The 18,324-nt window shown below is 46.2% G+C and overlaps 2 protein-coding genes across 9 annotated transcripts in view; one reads left to right on the forward strand and one right to left on the reverse strand.

Annotated features, from left to right (window-relative positions):
- smarcd3b (SWI/SNF related BAF chromatin remodeling complex subunit D3b) overlaps nucleotides 1-10,785 on the forward strand; it is a 40,441-nt gene extending 29,656 nt beyond the window's left edge. For 4 of the 8 annotated variants that reach the window (XM_070985840.1, XM_070985844.1, XM_070985838.1 and 1 more), the window contains 9 exons: nucleotides 106-231; nucleotides 866-961; nucleotides 4,529-4,630; nucleotides 4,948-5,109; nucleotides 5,892-5,989; nucleotides 6,535-6,670; nucleotides 7,091-7,213; nucleotides 7,432-7,533; nucleotides 8,203-10,785. In XM_070985840.1, the coding sequence (XP_070841941.1) occupies nucleotides 106-231; nucleotides 866-961; nucleotides 4,529-4,630; nucleotides 4,948-5,109; nucleotides 5,892-5,989; nucleotides 6,535-6,670; nucleotides 7,091-7,213; nucleotides 7,432-7,533; nucleotides 8,203-8,256 (999 nt within the window). In that variant the 3' untranslated portion in view covers nucleotides 8,257-10,785. The remainder of the gene's footprint in view (nucleotides 1-105; nucleotides 232-865; nucleotides 962-4,528; nucleotides 4,631-4,947; nucleotides 5,110-5,891; nucleotides 5,990-6,534; nucleotides 6,671-7,090; nucleotides 7,214-7,431; nucleotides 7,534-8,202) is intronic. The other 4 variants (XM_070985841.1, XM_070985845.1, XM_070985839.1 and 1 more) reach the window with 1 other exon arrangement.
- A 1,034-nt stretch (nucleotides 10,786-11,819) lies between these two features.
- Nucleotides 11,820-18,134, reverse strand: chpf2 (chondroitin polymerizing factor 2). Its single transcript, XM_070985569.1, has 4 exons — nucleotides 16,805-18,134; nucleotides 15,566-16,130; nucleotides 15,265-15,447; nucleotides 11,820-14,830 (listed from the first exon to the last, which is right to left on the reverse strand). Exons 1-4 carry the CDS (start codon nucleotides 17,074-17,076, stop codon nucleotides 13,556-13,558), a joined length of 2,295 nt encoding a protein of 764 aa, XP_070841670.1. The 5' UTR covers nucleotides 17,077-18,134; the 3' UTR covers nucleotides 11,820-13,555.
- Between the last annotated feature and the right edge of the window lie 190 nt (nucleotides 18,135-18,324).

Consider the following 18,324-nt stretch of genomic DNA (forward strand, 5'->3'; position numbering starts at 1 on the left):
TTCAGCCTTTTTAGTTTTGTTTCATCTTCTGCTGTGCTACGTTTTACTCAACTTAACTGTGAACTGTCCGTTTAAACTGTGTTATTTTATGTGCCCTTGTGTCAGCAGCAAAAGCGTAAACTGAGACTTTATATATCCAACACCTTCAACCCTGCCAGACCCGACGCTGATGACTCAGACGGCAGCATTGCATCGTGGGAACTGCGAGTAGAGGGGAAGCTGCTGGATGACGTGAGTTTGTTTTTTTTTTCATCTGCAACACACACTGCATTCACGCCGTCAATTTAAATGTGAAATAACTAAAAACTGCGGTTTCTGAGCTGCCGTGCAGTATTATATCACGTCTGGCAGATGAATCAAATGCTTGTTCTCTAAAAATTAGCTGAGATCATAATCGTCCCATTTAGTATGAAAGTGTGCCGCTCTGGGTCGTTTTTGGCCAGCAGTCACGCTCCGTAATGATGCGCTCAACACAACTTGGGGCAGAAGAGTATCGACTGGCTGGAATCTAAAATGAATGATTGATGCTGTTGAGCGACTGTAGACGCATGAGAAGCAGGATGCTCTTACATATGTTTTGCACCGTAAGCTTCGGGGCAAGGCCGTCACTTCACAGCGGTAGGAAGCATTTAAGTTTCACAAACCACAAATATTTCTGGTCGAGCTCGGAGGAAGTGGACCCTGAGAATGTCTAGTGTCTCTCTTTCTTTGTGATCTCACTCAGCCTCTTGTGGGTTTGTGTTGAGTAACGCTGCTATAAGAAAAGACGCGGCGGCGAGTGTTTGCTTTTGCGTGTGTGCGCGTTCGACATGCATATGTGTCTGATTTTAGACGTTAACTGACCGCCTCTCTGTCTGTTTCACAGCCGGGGAAGCAGAAGAAGAAGTTCTCGTCGTTTTTTAAGAGCCTTGTGATTGAGCTGGACAAAGAACTCTACGGTCCTGATAACCACCTGGTTGAGGTCAGTTCAAACATGGCCGCTGCACCCTGTGCACAGAGGAAGAGGCTCCTTTAAGAGCTGCGGGTTAACATGTGATCAACCTTTCACCTGCTCTCACAAAATGAATGCAAAATTTACACATAGCAGGGTATTTTGGCCCCTCCATTTTCAAAAATAACATCGTGCACACAACATCGTTTTCATCTTTTCATGTAGTTGTTTACATGAACCCGGATAAATACGCCGTCGAGCGCCATCACAACTATGCCAAACGTATGGGCGCGAGTGTAAACAAGGTCGCAGTATTTTCAGTCGCATGTTTCGGAACCTAAAACGCTGTTTAACCCTGTTTACACGCCAACACATAACCAGCGTTATCAGAAATCTCCACTTTGACCGGAGTTTTTAAAAATGATCCTTTTCCACAAAAAAAAAAATCTGTTTGCGTGTAAACGAGAGGCCAAACCGCATGAAAACATGTCTGTTTTCTCTAAGTGTAAACGTAGCCTCAGTGATCAGTGTTTCTGGCATCACTGACAAACATCCTCTGGCTCTCATTTCTTTGAATTTAATCTTTTAGCCACAAATAACAAACATGCTAACATGCTAAGTAGGTTATAGTAACACATTTTTGCTCCAGCACAGTCGAATTGAAATCAGAGTATGAACATGAGGGTAAAAAGCTGACATCCACCTCTAAAGGAATACTCCACCTAAAATAAGATTTTTTAGTAATAAATACTTCTGTAGTCTTGAAGCTATGGCTAGGAGACTTAAAACTGCTTATTTTTGCTTTTTACCTTTGGCTTATGGACAGATTAAACATATGAGCTATAACATGTTAATTATTGAGCTTCAGAGGTGATTTTTGGACAGAGCCAGGTTCGCTGATTAGCCCCGTCTTCAGTCTTTCTACTCAGGCTAAGCTAGCTCCACGTTAAACAGACAGGTATGAGGGTGGTACCGATCTCTTTTTGTTGTTTCTGCTTGTTTTTGCTAATGATTATTGGGTTTCAGGGAAGGAGAAGCTAACAGGCATATTTTGCAAAATATCAAACTTCGTATTCCCTAAAGCTTCAGTGTTATCTCCTCAGTGCATTTTGACAACATTCACATGCGGATAACTTGCCTGATGGTCACTTCGTAGGTCAGTGTTTTCATTGGAGATCGCATCTTTTCGCAGCAAAGTTCTTTTATAGGCTGCACAAACTGGTGAATCAGACTGTTGAGCCGTGCAGTCAGGGTCGGTGACGGCCTCTTCATCACGCAGAGGAGAGACGTTCATTGAAAATTCTTATTTTGTGATGTCTGGTTTAGTCATGCGCTGCAGTCACCCCAACTAACCTGCTCCTTTTTACATGCCCATTGGATAAATATAAAATAAAACAGACGGAGAGAGCGGACTGCCCTCTCTCCTTTTTAATAAATTGATTTTCTCTAACAACATAAAGGAGAGGAGGTTTTTTTTTGCCAACATTGCAAGGTTGCTTTAACATGCAGGTGTGAAAGCTGGAGAGAACAAGTGCTTGCTTATTAAAAAACAATCATTAGCCGCCCTTCACTTTATATCTTCACAAAAAGTATTGACTTTAAAAAAATCCCACTTTAAGAGTTCCAGAGTGAAAATTATGACTTCTCAAGGTTCCTCCTTTTAAGAGGGTATTTTAGCAAAGCACTCAGGTGCTTCGCTTTGAATGATTTTCCATCAAAAGAAATTTTTCTCTACCTTGAGGTACAATCAGTACTTAATCTGCTCTGAGTCAGCCATTGATTGAAGGAAAACATTACTCTGTATTGCATGCCAAGTTACTGCAGTCCAATGTACAGATGGTGCTTTAAGTGCTTTTTCTTTTCAGTTTGTGAGCAGTTAAGGTAAAATGGGCATGTAAATAATATTTCATCTGCGGTGAGAAACACGGAAGGCTCCCATACTCTACACGTAAACACAAAGACTACAACAGCATCTTATAGGAATAGTTGTATTTGGCCGGCCTGATGTTTAGTTTCTCTGTCACTTCACCTCAAGTCGCCGCTGATGGCGTGATTGCGATGACGTTCCGCTGCACAGCCACATGATTAACCTTTTGCGATCTAGCCAGTGCAGTGTCTCTGTGCGTTAGCTTCACGTTTCATCAAAGCACAAACTTAACACTCCGGGTCAAACTCAAGCCTGCTGGGTGCAGACACACTCGAGTGACTTGTTTGTTTTCTTTTTGTACACGTTGATTGCACCGATTCTCCAGCCTCAAACAGGCTGCAGTTTTCTCAAAGCCCCTGAAAACTTGCTTTCTCTAAAACATTTTAACATAACATTTAGCAAGAGTAAGAGTTAGAGGAAGAAACATCCTCAGGTGTTATTCATGAAGACAAGGCTAACGTTAGCATGCTAACATGATTGTTAGCATTGTCACTGATCAGAGATTAAGATCTTTACTTTATTAATCACCACGCAACATTTTTGGTGAACACAACATGCACAATGCCATGCTTTTTGGTGGAATTATTCCTCTGCATTTGACCCATCCTGGTAAGTCCTTCCTCCGCGGCAGACCAGGAGCGGTGGTCTGCCAGCTGACAGCCCGGGGACGCAGTTCCTCATTGGTCAGGTGGTGATCTTCTTGCATGTTTTTTAGTGGGGTTTTTTTTGGAGGATAGCCCAGGCGAACACGGGGAGAACATGCAAACTCCACTCAGAAAGGCCCCTTTTTCCTAAAGGGCAGCAGGCACTGAGGGCCTGGTGGAGGACAGTCGAACCCGGGACCTTCTAGCTGTGAGGCGACACTGTTACCACTTGTACCACCATGCCACCTTATGTTTAGCTGGAGCAATGTTTATCATGACACCATGTTAGCTTAGCTTGATGGCATGCTAACACTTGCTAATTAGCGCTAAACGCAAAGAACAGGTGACAAAAACATTGAACTCTTCCAGGACACATAGTCTAATGTAGTACCATGTTTTCTAATGGAAACCCTTCCTGAGGGCGACATCAATGTGTAACACAGCAATCCAACCAACAGCTATTGTCGAGATGATACATCGTTTAGAAACCACGGACTTCTGTATTCAATTTCATGCAAGAAGATCGACCAAAGAGCTGATGTTGGCACCGTTACAGCCATGGCGCTAGCGTGTCTGAAGAACTCTGCTTTTTGAGCCCTGTGTGGGTGTGGTTTGACCACATTTAACTCACACAACTCGAGACATAACTGAACAACCACACAACTGTCAGATGTCGTTAAAACTCAGATTTGTGCGGGAAATACGTGACGTCACCTTTGTCCGACCGAGCCGGCCCACTTCGAACCAGAAGAGAGAAAACTGAAATATCTAAAAATCTCTCTGTAAAATAACCAAAAGGCTTCTAACTTTGGCAGAAAAAAAAGTGTCTTGTCGGATCAGATCGCTCATAGTAAGAGAAAATGAGGCATCCAGGGCCTTTAAAGCAGGAATTCATCAGAGATTCTGATTAATAAAGTGTGAAAGAAACAGAAAATGAAGTGTGAAACTAACAAAATAATCCTCCAGTGTGAATAAACCGCCTGAGTTTGGGGCGTGTAGTCAATGTGTGGCCGTTTGATCTTTCAGTGGCACCGCACACCCACCACCCAGGAGACGGACGGCTTCCAGGTGAAAAGGCCGGGGGACGTGAGCGTGCGCTGCACTCTGCTGCTGATGCTGGACTACCAGGTGAGGGGCCCGGGCCCCGGGGCCATGCCGTCCCACAGCGGCTCACTGCTCTGTCCTGAAATAGACTCTCCTCTGTTACGACTCTGTGACTAATGCGTGGCATGAAAGCAGCTGTTGTAGTGACAACCTGCAGGCCTCACATCGCTGATAACCACCGGCGTACAGAAACATTACAGAGTCCATTTAGGACTCCATTTTTGAACCTGACATCTGTTCCCATGCTGGGGGAAATGCGATAAGGATGTCAGATGCGATGAAGCCGATGTGGAGGCTCTGAGGTGGGCGGTTGTATTAAGTGTTGTAATGCGTCTCCGCAGCCTCCCCAGTTTAAGCTGGACCCTCGCCTGGCCCGCCTGCTTGGCATTCACACTCAGACCCGCTCCTGCATCATCCAGGCCCTCTGGCAGTACATCAAGACCAACAAGCTGCAGGACTCCCATGACAAGGAGTACATCAACTGTGACAAGTACTTCCAACAGGTATGGGCCCCTCTACGCGCTATAAATCACACGGTTGTTGCATGAATATTAATGCAGTCAAGTATGCAGGGGTACTCAGATCTTTTACTGGAATACTCCATTACCAGGAAAAGTCACTCATTTAAATCTTGCTCAAGCAAAAGTACGATAATGTATTTAAAGTATCAAAAGTAAAATATGCTGTTCTGCAAATTATATATTATTATATTTGACATTTTTGGATGATTTCGACTGATGAATTCACATGCTAGTAGTACACAGCAGAGCTAGTTTTAACGACCTTATACGGTGAAGTTTGGTACTTTGGAGAAGTCCCCAACCAAGAGATCCGTCACAAAATAAATGTGAGGGTTTGTGATGCGCAGCAGGTTGTGCGTGTGCCCAACAGCAAGAAGGTTGCCGGTTCGATCCCTGGGTTGGACAGGGCCTTTCTGTGTGAAGCTTGCATGTTCTTCCCGTGCATGTGTGGGTTCTCTCCGGGCAAAAACATGCTCATTAGGTTAATTGGTGACTATAAATTGTCCTCAGGTGTGAGTGTGAGCGTGAACGTCTGTATATGTTGCCCTGCAACCGGCTCAGGGTGTACCCCGCCTCTCGCCATTGACAGCTGGGATAGGCTCCAGCCCCCCGCAACCCTGGAAAGGGATAGTCGGCGTAGAAAATGGGTGGATGGAGAATATGATCATTCGTTAACCCTTTTTGACAGAAGCTCCATTGAAAAAGTGAATACACATCGTAAATTGCGTTTTTGTGCGTATGTGTCGTCATTTCTTCCTCCACAGATATTCGACTGCCCTCGGCTGAAGTTCTCCGAGATCCCTCAGCGTCTCACCAACCTCCTCTTACCCCCCGACCCCATCGTCATCAACCATGTTATCAGGTAGATTTGACTCTGTGCAAACCTCATCTAAGCAGGGAGGCCCAGTGGACTCAGTCTATATGAAGAGGAGTTTGTGCTGAGCTGCGGTTCCTCGTGTTCTTTGATATTTCTGCCTGGATGTATTTATGTTATAGCTCAGGAGAACGTTGCGAAAAGTGACATTTAGAAAGTGACATTTAAAAAGTTACTTTATTAAAATAGCTGTTAAAGTTTTCTTTGCGTGGCTGCAGGAGTTAAAAAATGTGCCTTCAAGCGTTTTCCAGATTGTTATGATGAATTGTTTTTCTTGCCTTTTCAGTAAACTTTATCACAAAACGCAAAAATATAATCATTGTAAATAAAAAGTGGTGGCCATTAGACATAAACAGTGCGACGAAAACACCTAATTAATGCTTTTCCTTGGTCTCATGACTGTTATTATTCACTAAATGAAAGAAAGGAAAAGAAACGCCTAATGTGGGAACAGAAGTGGATTCAGTGATCTCACAGCCACAAAGAGGATTTATTGAAAGATCTCTCTCTAAACCCTGTTTGCTCTCCGTCAGCGTGGATCCCAACGACCAGAAGAAGACGGCCTGCTACGACATCGACGTGGAGGTGGAGGACCCCCTGAAGAGCCAGATGAGCAGCTTCCTCCTCTCCACCGCCAACCAGCAGGAAATCGCCTCGCTCGACAACAAGGTGAGATCGGCGCCGTTGCAGGACACGCACTCTGATTGGCTCTGCTGCGCCTTTGATGCTGTAAATCACGCCGAGGTGATGAGGACGCCGCCTCGCGGGGACAGCCGAGTTTATGGCGCGCACGCCTTAACAGGAGTTTCTGTTTTACTGCACTAGTTTGCTTGTGGTGGATTTCACGCCCTGCTGATTTAAAGGTGGGAGCTGCTGTTAATGTTTGACCGAGATTTAGGTTTAACGGAAAGATTTTAAATTTTAAGCCGACAGTTTTGTCAAGAGCAGGTCGGCGTGGGCGAGCAGGGAGGAACAACAACACATTCAGCGGCAACAAATATGGCTGCTTTTATCTCAGGGAGTCTGTAAAAATTCAGTTGTGTTAAATCCTGACAAGTCATCCTGAGTGTTTTACTGCTCCTCTCTCAGATCCACGAGACCATCGAGTCCATCAACCAGCTGAAGATCCAGAGGGACTTCATGCTCAGTTTCTCCAGAGATCCCAAGGGCTACATCCAGGACTGGCTCAAGTCCCAGAGCCGAGACCTAAAGGTTCGACGCTCCTATTTATATGCACGCAGGCTCGTCTCTCCTAACTTAAAGTCACATTGAAGCGACCTTTGTTTGACATGCGTTCTGGGTGTTGGGGGTGGAAAATGAAATGCAGGAGGAGCATTCGTGAATTTAAAGGAAACACCTCAGAAACACTGTCTGACGCAGTATAACTCCAAGTGTGAGCGTTGCTGATTGTGCCCTCTCATTGGCTGCAGCTAATGACGGACGTGGTGGGGAACCCTGAGGAGGAGAGGAGGGCGGCGTTTTACCACGAGCCCTGGTCCCAGGAGGCCGTCAGCCGCTATTTCTACTGCAAGGTGAGGAGACTCTGCCTCTCCGTGCATGTAGGCGGACGTGTTTTCATTATGTTTTCATTATGTTTTCATTATGTCCGTCTGTCCGCCTGTCCGTCCCGTTCTCTTGAACATGATATCTTCTTCAAATTTGGCACAAACGTTCACTTGGACTCCAGGGTGAACTGATTTTGTTGTCTGATTTTGGTGCCCAAAGGTCACCGTGACCTCATGGAAGACGTTTTGACCACAACTCGAGAGTTCGTGCATGACTTTGGACAAAATTTATAATAATAATATAATAATAACTGTGTCATCTTAAAGGCACACTGAGATCAGATTGCGTTTGTGTGTCCAGACATCACCAGCCTATGTGCATGGGTCTCGTCTGTACCTACGTGTGCTGGTGACGCGGCTTTCCAACAACATGCATCAGACATTTCCACCTTCTTCTGGACAGAAACTTCCCCCCGAAGTCCCTGCAGACAGTTCATAACAGTGTCTGTCCATGCAGCGTTGCTCTGGCTCCTGCTCTGCTAATAGCAGCGTGGATTCTGCTCTGATGCACCTCAATCACTCTGGATTTGATGAAAAGACGCTTTGAAATCTGCTTTGAGCGTCGGGACTGAGACGCATCTGACTCATAAAACCGCGAGGTGTTCATTCCAGTTTCTTCTTTTCTTTCCTCGACAGATCCAGCAGAGAAGACAGGAGCTGGAACAGGCCTTAGCTGTGCGCAACACCTAAACCAGGACCCTCCTGAAGCCCTGCGTCTGATTCACAGCTGTGTGTGTGTGTGTGTGTGTGTTTGGATGTGTGTGAGGCCATCGCTGCAGTCTGGTGAAAACTTATACCTCTAAAAATGTCGGTAAACTAAAGAAAAAAATCGCCTCCGTGTCGACAGCGCTGCGACGTTTTGAATCAGAAGAGGAGGCTTTCCCCTCACGGCAGCAGCGGCGCGCACGTATGGAAGCCGGATCTCGATGCGCACACTCGCCCCCTGCGTATTTGTCCCGTTTTTGTGCCGGACCGTGAGGACGCCGTCATTAACCGCATGTATTCTCCCCCCAGAGGTCAAGCCCCCAGACCACAGGCATCCTCAGACTCGCCACCTCATAAACAAAACCTCCTCCTCCATCCGCTACACTCTGCTTTGTAAATATGTCGACAAGAGAGAACTCTGGACCGGCTGCTCACACACACGCACACACGCACGCACACACACCCCTGTGTGTTTGGACTCTCGTCTCAAAGAGTTTGCTACTGTGACCGTCAGAAATGTAACATGATGTAAGCCGGTGTCACAGCCGATCCTCGCGGCGCTCTGGATGAGTCTTCATATTTTATGTTCTCCAACTCCTTTTGATATATTTTTTTTTTTTTTTTTTTTTGGGGGGGGGGGTGTAAGTGTGTGTGCGTTTTCATTTGTTCTCATTAGGAGAGGAGCTTTCAAAAGATTTATTAATTACACCAGCAAAGTGGAGATTACAGTGTGACACGTCGGGTTGCAGCGAATCAAAGCTATCTGTAAACATTTTATTTTTTGGAGTGGACTCGCCCGTCTTTTTACAGTAATTCCTACCACAGTATTCGTCCCGTGAAGTAAAAGTATTATCACATCAACAGCTCCGCGTCTGTTTATAGCAAGAATAGCGTTTTAATGAAGGAGAAACGAGCATCGATCATCCTAACAGTAGCTTTGTTCTTCACGTAATCACAGCAAAATGACAGATTTGCCTCTACGTGTCGCTCACTGCCTCTTCCTCGTGTCGTATTCTGCCAGTTAATGTCCTGAAGGTGTTACCAAAGGTTGCAACGAGAAGAAGAGAACATGGAAACAGAGTCCTCGCCTGGGGTTTAATAGAAATTGCCTCGTTTTAACAAATGTGAACAATTTGGGTGAATTTGCTCCCAAATGTTTGTTTTGTGGCCACTCAGGCCTCAAGCATTGAAGAGTTAAACCCCGGTGTGGAGAATCGCGTCCATGTCTACACTTTTTTTATTATGTTACATGAAGAGGATTTTTTTCTTTTCTAGAGATGTGAATGTAAATATGTTTTGTCCCTGAAGAGGGCCAGCTGTACAGTATACAGCAGACGACGGATCTGCCTGTGTTTGTTTTGGGGGGGGGGGGGCACATGGTGCAGTATGGGAGCTCCATGAGTTTTGAGTTAGTAGGGCAGGAATGTTAGCGTTCCTCTGTGTACTATCTTGGGTTGGGGTGATTTATTTTAGGTCCATCCCGTAACTATCGTGGGAGCTGGAAGCTGCAACAAAGAAGGACCTCCCTCGCTTTCAGTCTGAGTAGCTGTAACACGATATAATCTGCACCCATCTCCGTTTCCACTTTTTTTTAATGACACTTGACCTGTATGTATATGTTGTAATGTCAGATGGAGGATTTTTTTTTTGCTCAGCAGTCAGTTTCTAAGTGGAACCTCCTTCTGGGGTTTCTTTGCACTGTGCTGTAATTCCTTGCCGGGACTCTCCTTCATCCTGGGTGAGACCCTCTTTTATTATCCCAGCATACACAAGAAGCGATTGGATGATCTCACAATGACCTATGCATGCTCCATGGACATTAATTAATACATCTGATGAGAAAGTATGTGTAAATACAAAAAGCCGGCATAGCAGTCTGTGTGACGAGCGAAAGACTTGTTGAAATGCCTTCTGGAAACTTTTTTGCCAAAAATGACATGCCCTACCAGCAACTAACTGTAGGTGTGATTTTTCTGAACTGTGTTTTTGTTACTAAGTTATATTAACTGCACTCATTAGAGGAGAAACAGTAGTCATTGGTAGTATCTTAGTCCTGTGTCTGACCTGGAGTCATGTGTCTTTGTATGGCCTGGGCATTCACATTGTTGTCATACAGTCACTGGTTCACTAGCACCCTCTTGTGGAGGAAACTAGAAGCTGCAACTCCTGGGTGACCTCAGCTTTGAGCACCACAGTCATCAGAGTATCTGACAGAATTGTTGGCAGACTACTGCGTCTCCTGTCACTAAAACCCTGACATACTGTTGACATGTTGGTCCCACTCCCTGCATGTGTTTGTGAAGAGTGGGGGATGCTCTTTCTCTCCGTTTACACTGTCAGAGCGTCACCAACAGGGAGAGAATCGTATACATAATGCTGTATATCTGTAAAGAGCGAAGTCTTTTGGTGATTCTACAAGAAAGGAGAAAAAAAAAAGGGAAAACAGCTGTGACGTTGCGAGACAGCCTGGATGTAAATAAAGAAGCGCTTGCCAAAGTTTGTAAATGCCACGATATCCAAAGTGTCTTTTTTTTTCACCCCGATCACCACAGCACGTCCACGTTTGGACACTTTTCTGTGCACAGAAGAGAAAATGCTTCGACCACAGGGTCCCTCTGCAGGGGCTCTGCTGCAGAAATATACATAATGTGTTTTACTGAGCCTCTTAAAGCTACATAACTCTTAAGTTAGGTGGGAAATGCTTAAATATGCATCAAAAATATAATTTCATATAAGTGTCAGGATGCTTTTTTGGACATTTTTATATTGCTTTTCACACATATATAGAGATGAAGTCTGGTTTTTATATCGTTTTTCTGTGCAGCTGCCAGTTTGAACTACTTAAGATGCAGTTCAGAAGTTTGGTCCAGTGGTTCCCAAACAAGGGGTTGGGACCCTCCAAAGGGACACAAGATAAATCTGAGGGATCCTGAGATGATTAATTGATATTAATATGAATTAATATTTGTCAAAGAGTAGCATAAAAATGGACTCAAGCATGTCAAAATTACAGTACTTGAAAGTGCAGAACTTGAGTGAGTGTCCTGTCCAATTCAGCTGCCTCGTTTCCACATTTAAAGGTTATGAAAGATGATTTTTTTTCTTAATCACAAAGTGAGCTGGGCTGCGTTTACTAATCAATAAGACAAAGCTAAAAAGAGGGACAGATTATAGATCAGTGTAGCTGTTTGTCTTGTGCGTAATGTGACTTCATAAACATCCTGCTGCAGTGATGTCACACTGACGTCTGATGAGTAATCCACTCATGAACATGAACGTCATTCCAGTTTCATCTCTGGCACCAAGGTGTGTTTCCACCTGCTCATCACGCGCAGTTACAAACTCACCTCGTTTCAGCGTTTGCGCCGCTGTCTGACTTTCACTTGATTAAAACAGTGAATTACTGCTGGATCAACAAAGCAACCACAGAATTAACGGAGACATCTTTTCCATCTCTTTTCACCAACTTTAGAGATGCATTCATGTCATCTGTGTGCACTTCACAGCAGCTTCAAGAGGAAGAAAAACAGGATTGTGGAGCTGTTACAGAATGTTATGACATTTCCGGGTCTTAATGCACTTTTAATAACAAGTTTAGCTAATTTTACGTACCTTATAAACATATAATCTACACATTGCAAGTCAAGACACAAACAACACACCCCTGACCAGATCACCAGACTGACCTGGATTCAGATTTAGAAACATGTTGTGACTTTAACAGATTCCTAAAAAGCACCCTTTCATATCCAGGTCTTTTCAACCACAGCACAACTTTTTTTCCATCGACCATTAGCTGTGGAGTCTGAAAATGTGTTACTATGCAAATAACTGCAGCCGTGCTAAACTACCCTTCACTATACGAGCGCTTTCACACTACAGTGTTGATTTTGTGCTCGTGCTCATTGGTAGGTCGTACTTCCTGCGTGAGCAAGGCGTTCCTCGAGGTGGCAGACAGGCATTTTATTGTTCGCTGACCTCACCACAAGGCAGCAGGTGGAGGCCTTCGCACGGCGGATTGCAGCGGTGCTGTAACGCTGACTGCAGCTCTGCTCCCACCTCAGAAAGAGCCTCTTTCACTCCTCTATTCTCCCAAGCCGGTGGAGAGGTTCTGCGGGTGGGGGAGGTTCGTGGGCCTCACTGCGATCGCCTCACCCCTTTACTGAGGAGGAGGAGGCTGCGTGAAGTAGGCCCATTCAGCTTGTTCAACCATCTCGCTGTGAAGGTTAACCACCCACGCCACAACCAACCTTGGCTAGGTAGACGTGACCCTCCCTCTGGGCACTGGGTTCACTCCCCCCCCCCCCCCCGAGACATGTGCAGAATACTCGCCAAAACTCAGGGAGGCCCAGGCCGGGGTGGAGAATGACTGACTTAATGTGAGGAGACGAGGCGGGGCAGGGCAGGCAGCCTCGGAACAAACTGTTCACTGCCTCCAGGCGCTGCAGCGAAGCTTTCAGGCAAACCAGGAGGACTACAACATGTATTATTCCGAGTACGAGCACGCCATCGCTACTGAGTTTTCTGCCATACTGCCTTTTCTTAAGCTCTGCCGAGCAGATAACAAACACTTCCAGGAGTAACCGTTCAAGCATGCTGCACAGAGATCCTTTAAACAGTCGTCTTTATGCCTAATGAGACTGAAAGAAGCACTTTTACACACTCTTAGCGGCAGGAATGAAGAGACAACTCTGAGCGGAAATATCACTCTTTAATACCTCTTAGAAAAGAACATATATTAAAGAAAAGGCAGCCAACGGCTTCAGCTTGTTTCCAGTATTATTTTAAACATCTTCACTGAGGAAGACTTATGGCTCAAGTTTTTTCTCCATTGTTAACAATGAGGCCTTTGTTCAACACACACCGTGAGATTATTTTAAAACCTGGAGAATAAATATTCTTGCTCGACTCCTGTGAGAATACACCAATGGCAGAATGCAAGCGGTCCGCGCTGTGAGAGGACGCCTGCTTGACTCATGATTCGTCTAGACATGACAGATTAACAGTTGCAGACTCATTAGTCAGACGCAGTCGTAAGCACCGAGCAGAGATTTTCAGCTGGAGGATACAACTAGGAACATGTGCATCAGTCAAAGTGTCCACGAGCTGCACGCTGCTCTGTTCTGCTGCTGTTCTTCAGCTGATCCTGACCTCTTTCTGCCAATACGAAGGGGTGAATTTCAGTGTGTGGATAAACGAGTACCATATTACAATTCACATTCTCCTGCATGAGCACCCTTTAGTCCAGGCAGTACATCTGAGGCCCCAGCACTCTCGAGAAGTCCTAGGTGCTGTTGGCCTGCTCTTGTTCAAAAAGCGCCATGGCGAGGTGTGAGCGTGACCCCAGCCCCTCCAGGTTGCTGAGGACACAGCGGTGGTAGATATCCTCGCTGAACCGCGGGTTGCACGCTCGCCGCACGTATTTCTGGATCAGCGCTGGTTCTACAGCCCTGAACACGTGTAGCCCGGAGTAACGCACAAATATGTCGTACACGTCCATGCTTTCCAGCAGCTCCTCGTTGTCCAAGATGTCGGCAGCCATCTTGGTCCGTGCTGTCATGTAGTCCGCGTTGTAAAAGCAGGCCTCGTCAAAGACGTGGCGGTCGAAGTGGCCGTCTCGCAGTGACTCCGAGGCGAAAGAGGAGGAGGCGGCAGAGGGTTGCTGGTCGCGGTACACGACGGCAGGATTGTACTCTTGGAAGTGGATGGGGAAGAAGACCTGCCAGTTACTGATGGCGTTCATTCGGCAGCGGTTCAGGAAGTCGGCGTTGACCTCTGTCCACACGCTGGCCAGGAAAAACAGCGTGTCCACAGGGTGCTTCTTGGAGATGATGTCCATCAGCTTGACCTGTGAGGGCACCTCCGTCTTCACGCTGATCCAGGGGATCTTCACGTCTCCGTATCGCTTCTCCACCTCCCCGATCATGGCCTTAATGCCAGCGAACACATCGGTCTGGCTGACTCGCTGTGCGTCAAAGGGATCGTAGATGAACAGGAACGTGAGTAAGACGTTGTCGTGGGTGTCCAACGTGTTCATCACGTACATGTCGAGGAAGTTACCAACGTAGTCCTGATCCTGGGCAGTGACGGGTAGGATGACCTGCACCCGTGTCGCCTCCGTCACATAGGGCATGGGGATAATCTCAACTGCACTCAGAGGGCGTAGCAAGTTAACCCGTTTGGCAATGACTTGACTGTGGCCTTTCTGGGTGTAGGCCTCCAGGGCAAGATCCAGCACATACTCCATGCCACGCGTGGGATCAAACCGTCGGTAGCCGTTGAGCAGACGCCGCTTGCGGAAGCGTAGCTGGGGCTGGTAGCGCTCGTTCAGACGCTCCACAGCAATCTCCAGGATGGCGTTTACATCAGCGCGGTCGGCCCCCCTCATCTCGCACTTGGGTGAGCTGTCAATGCACGAGTAAATATGCTCTTCAGTGAAGTACTCCCAGTTTATCACCTCAAAGCGGGTTCTCGGCTTGAAGGGGGGGTTGATTCCAATAGGCCACGTGACCCCTGCCTTCCCCTCTGGTGTCAGGTCACTCAGGTTGTTGATCTGCATCTGACGAGCGCACAGAAAAATCCGTCAAATGTGAAAGCTAAGATGGAACAGCCTGTCTCAACTGTGTAAACATTTACCGATCTGATTGCTCTCCAGTGCAGGGTATATTTCATGCTAAGTCAAAACAGTGCTAATGAACTATCATTAGCAGCTACTCTAATTACATAATGAGGCTTTTCAGACAGATTCACATGATGATGACACTGGAATGTAACACTTCATGCCCCAGCAAAACACTCAATCCTTTGGTTTTCTGGCATGTTTAAATATTGTATCGGACAGGAATGTCTGCCTTGGCTTAAAAAGTGGGTGTGGTGGAGAGAAACGGTATACTTTCACACAGAGCTCCATCAGCACCAAAGCCCCACACTGGCGCAGTCCCATCAGACGTGAGTCACACAAACAAACTCATCGCAGGGTCGAGCAATACAAACCTGGAGCTGCTGGATCTGTAGGTAAGTCCACTCCAGCTCAATCTGGCTGAAGCGTTTGTGCAGGCGGTACATGAGGTTTGGTTCTGATATGGGGTGGACTGTGAAGGCGTTTTTAAACTGTACGCTGTCTTCACGCTCCGGATCTGCGTTTTTCCCGAGCTCAAAGTAGCGATACGTCATCTCCTGTGAGCCACACAAACATCGACGGAGAGAAAGTATGGATTACACTTGTGACACTGCTCTTCTGTTTTGTGCACATTTCTATTGGTTTCCATGCATTAGTGTGTGTTGTCTTTCTTACCTGGTGCACTTCCACACAGCTGAGACCCAGGTAGTCAATAATGCAGCGGCCCAGCCACTCATCAGGTCTCACACTGAGGATGTCATTACGGCAGGTGTCAAGGTGGGGCTGCAGACGGGCCAACAGACTGCGGGACAGCAGATAGCCGTAGCCCCCGTGGCAGTAGCGTGCCTTCTCCTCTCCACCAATAAACTCCTCCGCCCTGCCCATATACAGGTCCTGACCTGCACTGAGGTGGCCCACCAGCTCCGACAGACGATCCGCTTGCAGGTACGTGTCATCCTGAGCCAAGAGGAACCAGTCGTAGTCTGAGCCGTAGTGCTGATGGAGGTGACGCACCGTCTCGTACATCAGCCATACTGGACGGTCGTCACCGTGTGCGACCACAGTCATGCCATGAGGCACCTTGGGGCTGCGCAGGCCTGTGAAGAAAAAGGTGCGGTGGAAGTGGTGGGCAACTGTGCGATTCACCGCAACGGCCAGCGTGTTGAGGGTGGCCCGAGAGGTCAGCACGCCCACCAGCAGTCGCTCCCTGATGCCCAGTTCAGTGTGAATATATCGAGTTCTGGAGAGGCGGACAAGTAGAGATAAATGGAAAGAACGAAAAAAGACAGATGACATCAGAACAAACAGAAGAGGTGACAAAAATCCCACAGCAGTCAAACTTGTCTCTGTCACAAGAAATACTGACTTTAACAGCCTCAAACTCCTTTACATGAAGCTCTAAAACTATTTTAAGACAAACATTAAAAGATGAAATAAACTATTCTAATTGTGTGAAGCTTTTTCCAGCCAACAATCAGCAGCGGGATTTGATATAACACATGAAAAGGAGGATGGAAACCTGGGGATCAGCAGGTCCACTCTGCACATCTGAGCCACTTTATGTCTGCACGGAGAGATTTGACTGATGCAATCTCTCATCTATAGACCACATATACTGCATATCCCATTCATTTAGCTTACTGCGGGGGAGATTTCAATGTAAGCCTATTAAAAAAGAGACTTAACGTAAATCCTCTCAATTCAAATTATCTCCAGTTTCTTAAATTCAGTAAGATATAAAATCATGTGGTGTAGTGCATCTTTGACAAATCTGTCTCTAACTGTATTAAATATGTCCTCTTGCTGAAAGCCCTTCTTTACCTGACAGGGAGGTACAGTTCAACACGGACATCATAGCATTGTTGTGGTGTTTTTACCTCTTTTAGCATTTAGGAACATGACTTCCGCACTCACCTGAGGACTTTCTTGTGCGCCTTGTTCGGGTCCTTGTGATAGGGCACGATACGTGGCTGGAAGTCTTCATCTCCAGCTCCATCCCTCGAGTCTCTCTGGGCATCTCTTCTGCCCAGGAAAAGCCTCCCATTGCCGAGTTCATCTCTGCAGGCGTCATCGGTATCCCCTTGAGTCCAGGACACCATTAAAAGGCTCAGACTACATCCCAACGACAGCCCGAGGATAAGGGGTAAAGCAGGCCTGAACACGGCCAAAAAGGAGGAAAGACGCATATCTGGCGGTTATGGGCTACACTTCATGAGGCTGTCCTGGAAACACTGACTGTGTGCCAACTCTCCTGCCCTAGCTCAACACATTTTCCAAAAAAGAACCCACATCGGGGCGAATGTACTCGATGACACTGACAGAAAAGGGCCTTAAATGCACCATAATGTCCCTTTATCGACTCTCTTCTGGGCAGGTAGTCGTTAAGAAGTTTCTAATCAACCTATCAAGCAAAGATTAGATTTGGACGTTACCTTTAGACGTTAGAGCAACAATTAGCTCATTTTACAGATGTAATAAACGCTGTTTTATCTTTATCTCGACAGCTGAAGATGTACAACTTCTAAACGCACAGGTAACGAAATAAACTAACGTTAGTTTGACATTTGGTGAGAGCATATAATTGCATTTATCTTATTATCATTAACGGTTGTTGCAGCTTAACTAACAAGCCAAGCTAATTTTGTTAGCTACTGTCACGGTAACAATGTTAAGTAACGTTGCTCTGCGTGTCCGTTGCCTTTTGAGCTAACGTTACGTTAATTAGCTTAACTAATTTTGGCTAGCAATAACGCTAACAGCCACTTCTAAAGTCAGCTAACTAACGTAGCGAGGCGCTATCGTCAAATGTCATCTGGTAAAAAGAGACGTTTGAGTTTATGTTAGTCTAGTTTGTCACCCATGTATTTTTTTGAAAAATGAAGCAGGTGGACTCAGAAGTTTTGGTCGCCTTATCGTACAATATCGTTACGAGTCGGAAGAACAAACATCAAAGAGCAAGCTAGCAGGCTAACACCGCGTCCGTTGCTTTAGTGCAGATATATCGCTCCTCGGTCCTTCTCCACGAACGCTGACTTGAAGGCACAGATCCCATTTTTCATCGTTGACACAGGTAAAAAGCCGTCAGACATAGCCGTGCATACGTCGTCCATTTTCTTCAGTTTGTCGACTTCCTCAAAAATTGACTGCCACACATACAGAGTGGAACTACCGTCCCCCTCATTTCGTGTTCACCCTCATCATCACTGACTAAGCGAATGCTGCTGCAGCATCACCTCTGACTGACTCTAGGGACCCGTGTCTCTGCGATAAAGACTGCTCAAATCAGAATACCTACGACAGCAACAATAAAATATCTCACTTACAAGATCGTATGTTTAATATACACCTTAGTCAAAATATGGATCTCTGTGGTGGTTTAAAAAAAGATGCATTTAGAAACCTCATCAGTGTGGGTACGCCGTAGTAAGGTGATC

Source organism: Chaetodon trifascialis, chromosome 18 (assembly GCF_039877785.1).
Source record: "Chaetodon trifascialis isolate fChaTrf1 chromosome 18, fChaTrf1.hap1, whole genome shotgun sequence".
NCBI classification, from domain to species: Eukaryota; Metazoa; Chordata; class Actinopteri; order Chaetodontiformes; family Chaetodontidae; genus Chaetodon; species Chaetodon trifascialis.